The 13,954-nt window shown below is 39.6% G+C and overlaps 1 protein-coding gene across 3 annotated transcripts in view; it reads left to right on the top strand.

Moving 5' to 3' along the window:
- LOC128535576 (BTB/POZ domain-containing protein 7-like) overlaps positions 1-13,954 on the top strand; it is a 33,798-nt gene that overhangs the window by 9,354 nt on the left and 10,490 nt on the right. For 2 of the 3 annotated variants that reach the window (XM_053509575.1, XM_053509574.1), the window contains exons 2-4: positions 4,599-4,828; positions 6,363-7,544; positions 13,704-13,912. In XM_053509575.1, the coding sequence (XP_053365550.1) occupies positions 4,747-4,828; positions 6,363-7,544; positions 13,704-13,912 (1,473 nt within the window). In that variant the 5' untranslated portion in view covers positions 4,599-4,746. The remainder of the gene's footprint in view (positions 1-4,598; positions 4,829-6,362; positions 7,545-13,703; positions 13,913-13,954) is intronic. The other variant, XM_053509576.1, reaches the window with a different exon arrangement.

Genomic DNA, 13,954 nt, shown 5'->3' with positions numbered 1-13,954 from the left:
GAGGCTCCCGCATTAAAACAACTACTACCACTTAGTCAGGAGGGCCCAAGACTTTCACGTGTTTACTCCTAACAACGTGACGCCAGACGGCCGCATCTTTTCGAATTGCTCACTCACGCACTGTTAGGGCGGCATAACGCAGTCGGAGGACAGCGCTATCCACTCCTTCCGCTTGCGTGAGCTCACAAACGCCCCTAATTTGCTGATTAATGTGGGAGCACTAAGTACCTCTTATCCCTCCCCTCTGAGAGAGCTCGGCCAATCAGCTCTCTCTAACCCTCCGGCTGCGAGAGGTTACAGCGTCACCCAGGAATCGAACTCGCGCTCTCCGAATGATAAGGCGAGCTCTTTACCACTGCCATTCTAGTTTTCTAGTAAACATTAGACGCGCAACCAGCTTACCAAAATTAGCCCCACATAATGGTCACTAAACCACGGCAAAACAAAGAATGGGTTTAAGAGTTTGTTTTTGCATGTATGCAGTAGAGGCTAAGTGAGTACGATTTTGCAATGTAATCAGCCCTTTTTGGGTGGAGTAAATCAATTTGCAATTCAGGGCAGTTTATTTAATTTTTTTTATTATGTATGCCAACAAGTTTGGCAAGTTGTGCTCCTTTGCTTTTTTGTGGGATCTGACCAGATGGGCTGACCTTAGGTTCCCCCCAGCAAAGGTGAGCCTTGGGTGCTTGTGATCTGTTTGCCAGTTTGTATATTGTTGTATATATGTTTGCTATTATGTAATTATATAATATATTATATAGCAGTGTTAAAATGTTAATGTTATGCTATGTTAATATTAAGCTGATCAGTGTATTTAGGTAAAAATGTGCAACAGCTTTTGCAGAAAATACAAACCACTTTTATCTTCTGCAGTGTGCTTGTGTAATTCTTTTTCTTTTGAGATTAATGCTATTCTTTTGAGTTTTGGCTTTTTGGCTTGACACTGCAGAAATGAGTGGTGAAGAAGAGTGACACTTCAGTGCTGCAGCACACACACACACACACATGCGTGCAAAAAAAAAAAAGTACTCACCTTGACAAAAGTTACAGAATGACAGTGACTAAATGCACAAGATGTGTGCATACGAAATTGGCTATATAAAAAAAGTTTTTAAGTGATCAGAGTCCGAATAATACTACAACCTCTAGAACAGTAATGAGTGCAGTGTGATTCATTATTGCTCTGACAGTAAGGGGTCACTGCTTCCCTGACAGTGGGATGATGTGTTATAGAGCCTAATTGCTGTTGCTAGTAAAGGAGTAACACAGTTTTTCTCCTGACAGAGCAGACACAGTTGGTGTCAGAACAAATCTAATGGGAGGGGATTAGAAATCCCAAAGTCTAGCAAAGATTGCCGTTTAAAAAATGACTCGCTGAACTGAAATTGCTCTTTCTCTCTCACACACACTCTCTCAGACACGCACACGTTCGTCCGCATAGTATTGTTTCATGTGTTAAAATAAGATAACACTATTAATCGTAAATGGGAAATTCCAGTGTTACAACGATGCATTATATTTCTCCCTACTCCAGCTGTGCAATTTCTAAACAATACTTTAGGCACTATTGTCTTGGACAGCAAATTCTACGACAGCCTAAGAAGCTTGGTAAACTTTAGGAAAAAGTTTTAGAGTGGATTCTTCATTTCATTTGGGGGGTGGGGGGGAGGTGGGTTGTAATGGATGAGTTGCTAAGTATAACATTGTTAGAGTTACCTATTTGTGGAGACATGGTTTGTGAATGAACCCGAGGTTAATCATCCTAATGTGATTATCCTCCTTTGGCTTAAATGTTATACAAAATATGTCATGCAAAAGTTATTGCTCATAATGACCAGGACTCTGCTTTAAAACCGAACGGAATACCTAGATTGTGTATTGCACGACTGGGTAATTTACATCTGTAATATTTATATTGTGATTAAAAAATAATATTTACCTTTTTAAAAAAAAAAAAAAAAAATTTACATAGTTTGGAGGGAGGGAAGGAAAACCTGCCTAAATAAGTCTCCGATATCATCAGTTTACAAACCAAGATATCGTAAAAGGAAAGATAAAAACTGTGCACTGTGTGAAAGATTGAGAGTTCCAGCAATGCGTCACCACGTCAAAAGGTTGGAAATCCTTTGGTCAGTTGATCAGTTTCGGTTCTTATATACATTGTTGCAGCTATAAACAGCCATTCCCTTTTTTTTTTTTTTCCTTCTTAACCGTAATAGAACTAAAAAACCTGCAGTTTATGTTGCATAGAAACCAGTAAGCAGAAACTGTAAACTGAAACTAAAAACAATTCTGAGCTGGTTGGTAATGAACAGATGTTTTTGGAATTGTTATTTTGGTATTGAATCTTGTACTATGTATCAGGATTACTCCTCTTTCAGTGTTATGTAAAGTATATTTAATGGCTAAAACCATAAGTAAATGAAACTCATTTATCAAGATTAGTTTTCAAATGCAATTTCTGCTTTGGTGTCCGTTTGTATCATATTTATCCTATATATTTTGCAGAAAGGAGACCATGTGTGACATAAAATAGTCTGCAAATATTTTGATGGGTTTTGTCAAATTTCTCACTTCCTATCTGATGTACTATCATGGTGTGGTAAATGGTTTTTTTTGTGTGTGTGTGTGTGTCATCTGAACGGTGTTGGCTGTGAGCACTTTATCAGTTGAAGGAGTTTGTCTAATTCATTTCTTTTAAATACTATTCCAGAAATTTTATATATTAGTGCAAAAATGAAAACTAAACAAAATTTAAGCTTGTGGAACCTTTTTTTAAAATACAGTCTACTAACAGTATTAGTTTTAGCTGCTTTTCATAACCAGATATTATAACCAGACTTCCTTTAAAACATGAAGTGGAGCATTAAATGCCTTCTAATTCCTTAATTCTCTTCTGAATTTTTAAAGCTGTAGAGCCTTTTCTCTGAACTGTTCTCTAAAGGTATCTTGGTTAGATAAGATCACAGGCATTTAATTCAGCATAGTTTCACCTCCACAAAGTCACATAACCAGGCATTAGAGCAGTTGTTCAGACATACCAGGGTGCAGATAGACAAAACATTCATCACCACAGGAGCAGCACAACTGTTTTTGCTGGGGTCTTCAGAAGCCTGTTTGTGGAAGAGAGATGACCGTGTTACAGCGGAGCGACACGCTGAGCTGTACCTTCAAGAATCAGCAATACATTTTTAAATTTTAAATTGTCTCAGCTCAATTTTTACATTTTTTTTAATTTTGTTGAGTACAGACAAACATAAAATTGGTTGAAATATTCCCTTTATTATGTATATTATTTGTGGACAGCTGACCATGACATTATGTGCCCATTCCAAAACCAGGGGCTTTGCTTGTAGAACAATCTCTTCGGTCTCACTTCTGGTACGGCTTTCCACTACATTCGCGAGTGTGGTTGTGGAAATTACTGTCCATTAAGCCTTAAGAGAAGTAGTAAGGTTGGGTAGTTCATCCAACAGGTGTAAATAAAGGTTAAAAATGGGGCTCAGGACACTCATTCTTCTACACCTCAGGTTTTTATTTATTTATTTATTAATTTAATTTTATTTAAATGATTTAATTTAAAATCTTCCAGCCAATTTAACTAAAACTGAGTTCAAGTCCTGCTCAGGCCATCGGTTCGGTATTAATATTGCTTTAAAGTTGTTTTGCAGCGTTGTGTTGGGGGCCTTCATATAACATTGACGCATTGTCATGTCTTCAAAGTTATTCTAACTTTCAAAACAACCTAATGCCAACGTTGTCCCAGATTAACATCACAATGATCTTTTAACATACTACATTCCTACTGCGCTACACTAGTGCTGTGTTGTAAGAAAAGATAGCGTGTGCACTCTTTTTAACAATTTTTTTAACTAAATTATGTAGAAATTGTATGTTTTTCTCACAACATAAGTTTTTTTTTTTTTTTTTTTTTATGTATTGAGTGAAGTAAGATTGTTAGGCTTGTTAATTTAGTCACATCTGGCCTCCGAGTGGCGCAGTGGTAAAGCGCTCGCCCCATCATCCGAAGATCGCTGGTTCGAACCCCGGGTGATGCTGTTTTCCTCTCACAGCCGGAGGCACAGAGAGAGCTGATTGGCCGAGCTCTCTCAGGGGGGAGGGATGAGAGGTACTTGTGCTCCCACATTAGTCACGGCGCTACAGCCAATCAGGGGCGTCTGTGAGCTCGCGCACATGGAAGGAGCGGCTAGCGCTTTCCTCCGAGTGTGTTACTCCGCCCCTAACGGTGCGTGAGCGAGCAGTTCGAAAAGATGCGGTCGGCTCGCGTCACGTGGTTCGGAGGAAACACGGGATAGTTTTCGTCCTCCCGACTGAGTGGTTGTGGTAGCCTTGATGTGTGTGGGAGCCCCCTAGTGACGGGGAGTAATTGGCCACGACTAGATTGGGGAGAAAATCGGGGAAAAAGAATTGGACAGGACTAAATAAAAAAAAAAAAAATTAGTCACATCTAATTCATTCTGACTCTTATTCCAGGGCTAGTCATCTGAAATTACAAATGCTATCTTGGTCTTGATGGAAAACTTATAACTGATTGCAATCTTAAACAAATTGAGTTTCTCTTCTTCCTCTGTCCACAGTAGGCATGGCTGTTGTATCCTTGACTTCGAGTGTGACTTTGGTCCAAGAGCTAACTTCTAGAGAAGGCAGCTGAGGAAGCAACCTCCTCGCTGTGCCGTAATGACGAGGAGACAAGTGAAAAAGTGACAAGGAAGAGGGAGGAAGAAGATGGGAGCCAATGTTTCCAGCTACCCACACTCTTGCTCTCCACGCTTTGGTGGAAACACACAGGCTCAGCAGACCTTCATTGGTGGGTATTTAAATAATCATGCTGGGAAACTTTTTGTGGATCGGCATGAACGGTTTCCATTTTCATTGACATACTAAGTGAATGTCAAATTGCACCAAATTATATATTGCTCTTGACAGTCTAGTGATCAGTCCAGTGTTTTCTAAACCGTTAATGCTTTTATAGGACATTGCTCTCTGATTAGATTGAGTGTTTGAGGACAGCTTTGATTACCATTGATTAAACAGTCCTAAATGTAGAGAAAGAAACTAAATGGATTTAGTTGAGTGCGTTACCAGTTTACATAGAATGCAACAGGGATAAGATCTCGCTTTTTCTTGATGATTAACCTTGGACTACAAGGTTTGGTGGCATTTCTGTAATGATTTTTAATTCCCCTCTGTGGAAAGTGCAGTTCAATTACCAATGAAATGGAGCTGGGGACTGTGATTAACAGTGTGTCACCAAAACCATTAAGAAAAGAAACTGCTAATGTACTGTGGAAGCCTACTCAACCACATGCTTTTTTTGGGTGCAGCTAGTTATCAGGTCAGCTAAGTTCAAGGAAAATGTGTTCATGTGGCTTAAATGGCTGTTAATGTTTGTTTTTAAAGACGGGCTGGAAATAAATGGCAAAGCACTGAACTACTTACCTTTCAGACATGGCGCATTACATGTCCTCGTTTGTTTCAATGAATTTAATTTAAATGCTTAACTTTATTTAAAAACTGCAGTCACAGTACACTACTACAATACAAACCAGTGTAATCCTCAGAGATGGGTACTTATACTTGCTGTTTATTTTTCTGTGCCTATTCATTTACTGTATACGAAACAAAATATAAAGACAAACGTGGTTGCTTTGGGACGAGCTAATTATGCTACTGCTCTCAGAAGGCAAGTAATTCAGAATGGGTTTAGCCCTAGAGCTGCAATATTCAAACGTACCTTGTGTTTTTAAGCAATTAAGTTTTATGAGAATCCATTAAAGCTTTATACAAGTTGAAGCTGTATAAGCTAACCAAGCTCGGCTCCCAAGGATTGATTTTCTTCTTGCAACCATAGTATTTGTGAATGTATACATACTTTAGATCAGGGGTTTTCAAATCCAGTCCTGGAGGGCCAGTGTCCAACACAGTTTGGTGATTCTTCTTCTCAAACACAGCTGATTTAACTAGTCTGTTATTTACTAGGTTCAGTGGGTGTGTTTGGGTGTTCAGGACTGGATTTGGAGACCCCTGCTTTAGAAATAAATAATGCAGTTCACTGTGATGAATACAACATATAACATCTACATTTTAGCTTCGCCTTTCAGAAAAAAATTGGTTTCTACTTTTTAAGCTCTCTGTTAAATATGAACACCTAGAGGTCATTGCTTGGCAACCTTGATATTTATCTCTCTGACCTCTTCTTTTATGAGTACATTAATCTAGGCCAAATAACTAACTAGAAAAAGAAAATCTCTGCACAATAGCTGAAATGAAGTGCATCATGACATTTTAATGCTGATGAGATGTACAGAGTTATTGATTTTATGTCTGTCTGATCCTGTCAGGAACATCATTGTACGCACAGCAGAGTTACACATGGGAGCCAAAGCTCTACAGCCTGGAGCATGGCGGCCATGAACGTGTCCCCGAGCGGAAGAAACGGAGCTCTGGCCTGGCCACCCTCAAGCGCCGCTTCATCCGCCGCCGCAGGGCCAGCCGCTCAGCCGACCATGCCCGGCACATGCGTGAATTGCTCTCAGGCTGGCACGTATGTGACGTCAATGCCCTAGTGGAGGAGTACGAGGGAACAGCTGCCCTCAAAGAGCTAAGTCTGGCCACGAGCCTGGCCCGGCCTGAAGCGGCAACTTTGCGATATTGCATGGCTGCCCTCTTCCAGCACAAGCACTGTGCTGATGTGGACCTGCTCTTTCAGGACGCCTGCTTTCCTGCCCACCGTGCCATCTTAGCTGCTCGCTGCCCTTTTTTCAAGAGCTTGCTATCATCCACAGGCTCAGCTAATTTAAGCTACAATGGACCAGAGGTGCTGCTTGATGTGGGCACAGCAGGAATGGATGTCATGATGTTTTCTGCCCTGCTTAATTATTTGTACACGGGTGAGCTTGGAGGTGCCAACAGAGAGGCGGAAACGCGCCTGAGGAACGTGGACGTCCTCAGGCAGCTGAGTGAGGAGTTTGGCATGCCTAATCCTCTGGAGGAAGACATGCGGATGCTGTTTCACTCCATGTGCTACTACGACTCTGTACTTAGTTTCTGCTCTGAGCCGGAGAGCGTAGAAGCTTGTGATGCTGTTGGAGGGATTAGTGGTGGAGGGATTGCTGGAGTGAGCGTTGTGAAAAGCGAACAGTCGGCATGTCCAGACGAGGACCTGAGAGCCCACAAGGCTGTGCTCTCAGCACGCTCTCCTTTCTTTCGGAACCTTCTGCAGCGTCGTGTCCGAACTGGTGAAGAGCTAACAGAGCGAACTCTACAAACGCCAACACTCATTGTCCTGGATGAGTCAATTATTCCGCGGAAGTATGCTCGCGTCATCCTGCACTGCATGTACACTGATGTTGTAGACCTAGCACTAGTGATGCGTGGCAGTCCCTCTATGGGCAGTCTGAGTGAGACACAGTCCCTGGGGACAAGTAACACCGCTGGCAAGGGTATCATCCCAGCACGCACAGAGGAAGCCATGGAGCTCTACCACATCGCCCTGTTTCTTGAGTTTAGTATGTTGGCACAAGGTAAGTGCTGTCTCGCATGCACTAGGGCTGTAACAGCAATGATGCTATCTGTATCTCTAAACATGAATTGGGTGTGGCCAAAACAGGAATGTGCTGCTGTTTGTGTTTGGTTTTTAATTAGATGAAATGTGAACCCTACCACTATGCCCTCAAACACTGTGGGGCTAGAGCTTGAAAATGTCTGCATGGTTTGTGAAGTCTGGCTCTAACAGAACCGTGCCCACATGAAAGTAAAAAACTTTCCGCTCATGCTGCTTTTTTTTTTTTTTTGATGTGTTCCCCAGAATCTTAGTCCAAAAACACACCTCTAGTCTTAAACTTTCTGCAAGCATTCAGAAAAATAAGCAGCGTTTCCGGTTTATGAGTTTAAAATATATTCTTTAATTCAGAATCATATATAATAAGGTATATGGTTACATCCCTAATTTGTGCATGCAGAAAGATTTGTCCACCAGGATTATACCAATCAACTGAAAGGATACAGTATCATTTTTCCATTATCTTTGAGTGAGTTTAAAGAATATAATTGTCTTGTGTCCATCTGGTGTAGTTGTTTCTCTTTGTATAACTCATTTGGCTACCCAAACATTTAGCAAAAATGGGATTTTACAGCAAAAAGAAATAAAGAAGTGACTGTTACTGGTTAGTCATGAAGGAATTGTTTTTCTGTGACAATAGCTTTCAGGGACTGACATCAGATTTTTTGTCTTTAGAATCCTGTAGAATCTTTGGGGGCTTAATACTGAAACAAAAGCTGTTTTATAGTCGTCTCCAGCGTTCTACTTTTAGCCCACTCACTATTTCCATATGGCCTTATTCTTTGGGTCGTCACTTTTTTTCTTCACATTTATTAGGCAACGTTTCCCAAAAAACTAAAGCTATTCTTATTGTCCCCCTGCCATTTTCTCGCTCTCGTTCTCCCTCGCTCTCTCTCGGTTCTGCTCAGTAATTTCCCAGTTCTGGTTTCTGTTAGCTTAATGTTTATTCAAGCTTGACCTGTAGCGGTAGGTCAGCACACAGGCCTGGGAGGAGACTCTTCTCTGTAAAAAAAGTCTCCCTCCCTTTACGCTCCCTTTTTTTTTGGTCATTCTTTAAAGAAAGATTTGATCTGTTTTTGTTCTATTCATGCAGTTACATTGAGAGTTTTCATTGTTGGCGATACAAGCTTATTGACTGTTATTTTTGTGCCAGGAAAAAGAAATACTACACATAGTGGCCCTCCATCTGTAACCGATGAAGAAAATACACTTTTTCAAAAGCATGTATTTGGCTCAGTTCTGATATTATGAGCAATATGGAAATCAATACTATTCTAAATACAGTTTCAGGATCTTTGGATTCAGGAGTTTATATTTATTAATGCAAGAGTTTTTCAATTTAATGCTTCTTTGGTGAATATTTCATGCTTTTGACAGTGTACTTTTTGTTGGATTATTGAGTAATGAGCTGCTGTTTATGATCACTTCAAAGGCATGGTCAAGGACAGGTAATGCATTACTTTTGTGGTTAAGTAGAAGTAACGGTGAGATTGTGTTCGGATAGCATTTTGTTGCATTTATTAAAGCACTTAATAACTGATAATGCACATTTTGAGTAAAATCCATTTAAGATAAGTAGAGAGAGTATACTGACAATACAGATAAAATAAGAATTTTTAACCTCTTCTCTGTTCAGTTGGCACAGTTTTTTTTTTTTTGTTTGTTTGTTTTGTTTTGTTTTTTGGTTTTTTAGTTGATTTGGAGCAAAAGTCTGTCTGTCATGAAAAGACCATGTTTGTGTTCCATATTCAGAATGCTAATATGCGAATATGAAAGGGCGCGAATGGGAGAGATAAACACCTGAGGTAAACTGTGACTTTCTTTTCGGGTGTGTTTGGCAGCCAGTGACTAATTGAATTTCAGTTGGCTTGAAAGCGTTCCGTACTTATTGTTGTGGTGTAGTTTATTATGGTTCTTTAATATAAGCATATACAGTAGTATAAAATGAAATAGAAAATTATTTAACCCACATGCTTTACAGGGTGGATAAATTAATCAGGCAATATTTAATGGCTATCGAACTTGAAGTATCACTGGAGCGCCACCCCATGGTGCACCACCCCATTTTGCTCGTACTATGCACGGCTGGATAGACCAGCATTTTCCAGGATGTTGGCTGGGATGACGCAGCCCTCATGGCCTTCAAGAAGGCCAGATCCTACTTCATGTGATGGTTTTACCCACCCTGTAGTTGTAGGAGGTGCATCATATTGTCGTATACAAGGCTCTTTTTTTTTTTTCTTCTTCTTCTTCTTCTTCTTTTCTTTTTGTTTTTTGGGAGTCACCCCCCATTGAGTCTGTGTAACAACAAAATGAAAAAGCATTTTTCTCTCATAGCTTTTTTTTTTTTTTTGGTGCTTGGGAACATTTGTTTCCAAGGAGTTAAAGCTTGATTATAAATGATTAAATGTAAATGATTATGCTGGTAATCGATTAGAGGTTCAGAATGTAACAGTATCCTGAATTCACAAAGTCAGAATAAATAAAAGTGAAAAAATTAGGCCAAAACCACAGATGCATCAATATATCAAAGCCGCTACTTCCTTCAGTATTTCAGTATAACTTCATGAAAACATGAAGCAATGCACACAATAAGGCAAGTTAATATAGCACATACCAGTTTAGCAGAACATGTGCCCCCATGCCAAAAGAGGTGCTCCCACACCTTGAATGTTTTTTGTTGCTGAAGCTTTTGCCATCACAGTATTGTTCACTTCACTCCATTAAGCAGTAATGGCTACATATCAGAGCTTTCAGAGTTGGTGTGGAAAAACACACATCGGTGGCATAGCCAACTAAACAGCATTTTAATTCCTTTGCAACTAATTTGGTTAGCCATATTAGATAACTGTCGTTTATTTGTTGCACCATAGCGTGCACACAAACATCCCAAGCAGCCTTTCAAAATGCATCATTGATCACTCATGTTTAATGCAGCAATTTCATGCATAGCTTTGCTTTATTATATGGTGCTGAACTGTTCATGTAAGCACCTTCTCATCAGGTTTGAATAATTTTATATACGGCTCTAGAGCTTAATAATGAATGTGTTAATCAGCTAAAAATTGTAAACATGAAACACATCCATGGAGAAACCACTAAATCATTTTATGAATGTTGTGTGGTGTTACACCCTTACAGGGTTCATGTGTCAGATTGTTTGTCAGATGAGCTCATGGGTTTTACTCTCTCATGGCTTATACTGAGCTTTATATTTTTGCCAAGGGATTTACTCCATACCACTGTGTATGATTCTTAAAATGCTTTAATTTTCATGCACTTTTCATGATTTTAGAAAGACGATGACTTTGAGAGCAAGCAAAAGAGTGAGGATAGAGGAAAGCAATTTATATTGATCTCACACAGCTCAAATCACTGCACTTTTACCCCATACTAGCCAAAATGTGAAACTGGCTGAACTTTATTTATTTATTTATTTATTTTATATAGAATTTTAAATATGTAATAGCTTGGAGCTTCATTTTTAATATAGAAAGCATGATGTTAGTCTTTGCCAAGGTGATCAATGTTCACTAGGCAACAATTTTCAAATTTTCTGGTCCTCTCCCTCTGAACAACTATTCTAACATTTCCCAGCAAGTTCTTAACTTCTTTAGAATTTACTAATACATAATTTCCTGTTTCCTACATTAAACTATCTTAGTAATTCAAGGGTTTGAACACATTCTGTTTACTTGGTAAAAGCAATTGTCCAATTTATGATTTTTAAGTTCTGCTTTCTTAAATTTAAAAGGAAGATTGCTCCAGATTGAGTAATAATGTTAAAACTGGTCACACAGGCGTATTTTGTATATGCAGCACTTTTTAAATATTTATATAGTCTTGTGAATCCAGGTGAGCTAATAGGGAAATAGAGGTAGCTTTATTCTTTCTGGCATATTCTTTAAATAAGTAGCAAGCTATTACCCTTTTAAAGGCCGCACGTGTGTGTTTATGCACAGTGGTGGGCAAAATTATTAAGGCAAGCGGTAAATAGAATGTTTTAATGGCTTTCTTTAATAAGACAACCAAGATTATGAGAAATTTTGCTATACAAAAATCTATATTTAGTATGAAGTCCTTTTATTCTTCAAAAGCTGCTGGATCTGGGTCAAAAAGCACAGAGTCAAAAAGATGTGTGCAGAACTCGGTCACTTCCTTAAATCATGCCTGCTTGATTGCTTCCTGAAGATAATGTACACATGGTCGCTTGACGTCTACCACCTTCTTTGCCATTGTAGAACAGTTTCCTATTGGGTCTAGGTTTGGAAATGACCCAGGCCATTGCTTCAGAAGTTGAATACCCACGTCAGTAGCCAGGTTTTCGTTAGCTTTTTGTTCGTTAATTAGCACCAGATAGGCAGGAACTAACTGGGAAATTTACCTGTTTTGTGCACAGGGAATGCATAGCAAATGTTGTCTTAATACTTTTTTTCCACCACTGTATATAATGTGTTTGTGTGTGCACATGCGTGTGCCGTGGACCATCTGTTGTGGGAGATACGGAGTTGGGGAATGTGTTAAAAGCAGATAAGGGAAAGGTTATTGGCTTAGAGGTGGAAGATGGGACACAACAAACGTGAGGGCAAAATGGAAATTGATGGATTGAAGAAGCGGGAGAGACTCCTATTTCACTTCAGACTGCTACTAATGACAAAGACAAACCGTGATTTCTTTTACCTTTATCAATTTAAACAGTCATTTTATTCGTGAAGACTTCCTCTGCAGTTACCCCATACCGCTTTGGTACAAAAAAATCGGATTTTGGATGCAATACGATGCCATATTTTGCAAATGTATTCAGAAAATGCAAGTCTGGGTTTGATTTGAAATAGCAAATTTCCCCTCAAACCAAGCAGGATATACTGTATTTTGGGCTTATTATTCCTCATGTTAAAAACGATCATAAACGTGAGCTGCATTCCTAATCCTGTTTTATAACATTTATGCAACGTTCTCACTTCAGTGTTCCTAGCCTTTGAAGATGAAACTCTTTCATGTTGTCATTGCAGAACTCTGTAAATCCGACAGACTGAAGTAGATAATTTTTCCCCCCCAAAAAAGCTATTATACTATAGTCAGAAAATAAGGTATAGTGATTGAGCATGAGTGTGTTGTGATGGTGATAAAATCAAAGTCAGGTGGCCATGGCCCAGGGAGGTGACATTTTGAAAACTGTCATCTGCTGGCAATACTGTGTGTGTTTGTGTGTGAGCGGCTGAACATTGAACTTATTTTGGCTTTCAAGCCCATGAAGTGTATATACATGTTTTAATATACATGTTGTATGTTAACCCCTTTAGCTGTGTGTTTCTCAGGTTTATTTTTTTTTTTTTTCACTCCCCTGCATGAGCTGACAGCTCATGTAGCCTCACACTCTCTGTTCCTTGTTATCATTAGCTCACTTTGAATACATTAACCTCCAGCAGTGTGCAAACCTGGTAGCAGTGTTGGAGAATGCAGTACGGGAATGAGGATGTTGGCTGAGAAAATGAAAGGAAATGCTGTGGTTTTGTAGTTAAGATAAATAGTCAGATAAATTAGAGGGCTTTTGCTGGGATAATTCCAATCGATTCGGTTTAAATTTTGATTCATGGTGGCAGAATCAAAATTTGGCAGTAATTATGATAAATTAATAAATAAATGAGAAATTGTGATGTATCTTATTTGTAAAACCTTAAGCTCGACTTAATAACTATTATAAACTGTTTATGCACGACAGTGTTCTGCTGCCCCTGATTTGTGTTAGCAAAGGCAGCTGTTGGACGGATGAGACTCGGCCGTGCTGGTGATAACATCAGCAGAGGCCTGTGGTGCAGAAAATATTAGCCTTTGAAAAGCCCTGGATTATCACCAGGTTGGTGGTGATACCACTACATGCAGCGATACCCAGGTGTTAAGCTGTGGGTGTGCTGTGCTGTTGCTCTGCAGACAGCTCAGGCTGATCTTATCTTTCTCCTCCAAACCCGTCTGTCCTTGAGAAGTTAATGTGCACAGGATGCATGTGTTTTAAATGGAACGGTTTGATTATCTGAAGGAAAAGGAATAGTATGAAGTAAAAGATCATATCCTTCACCTTTACAGAGATATTGGGAAATAAACTCTGTCTCTCTCTGTCCAGGTTGTGAGGATATCATTGTGGAAAGCATCTCTCTGGAGTCACTGATCTCCATTCTGAAGTGGAGTTCTCAGCCATACGGCTCGAAATGGGTCCACAGACAGGCCATGCATTTCCTGTGTGAGGAGTTCAGCCAGGTCATGACTTCAGATGTACTCTATGAGCTCACCAAGGATCAACTTCTTGTAGCCATTCAGTCAGACTACCTGCAGGTACAACTTTTATCTTGTACCCTTTGAAGACAATAATACGTT

The sequence above is a fragment of the Clarias gariepinus genome, chromosome 13 (assembly GCF_024256425.1).
Source record: "Clarias gariepinus isolate MV-2021 ecotype Netherlands chromosome 13, CGAR_prim_01v2, whole genome shotgun sequence".
Lineage (NCBI taxonomy): Eukaryota > Metazoa > Chordata > Actinopteri > Siluriformes > Clariidae > Clarias > Clarias gariepinus.
This window is presented reverse-complemented; position numbering and strand designations above follow the sequence as displayed.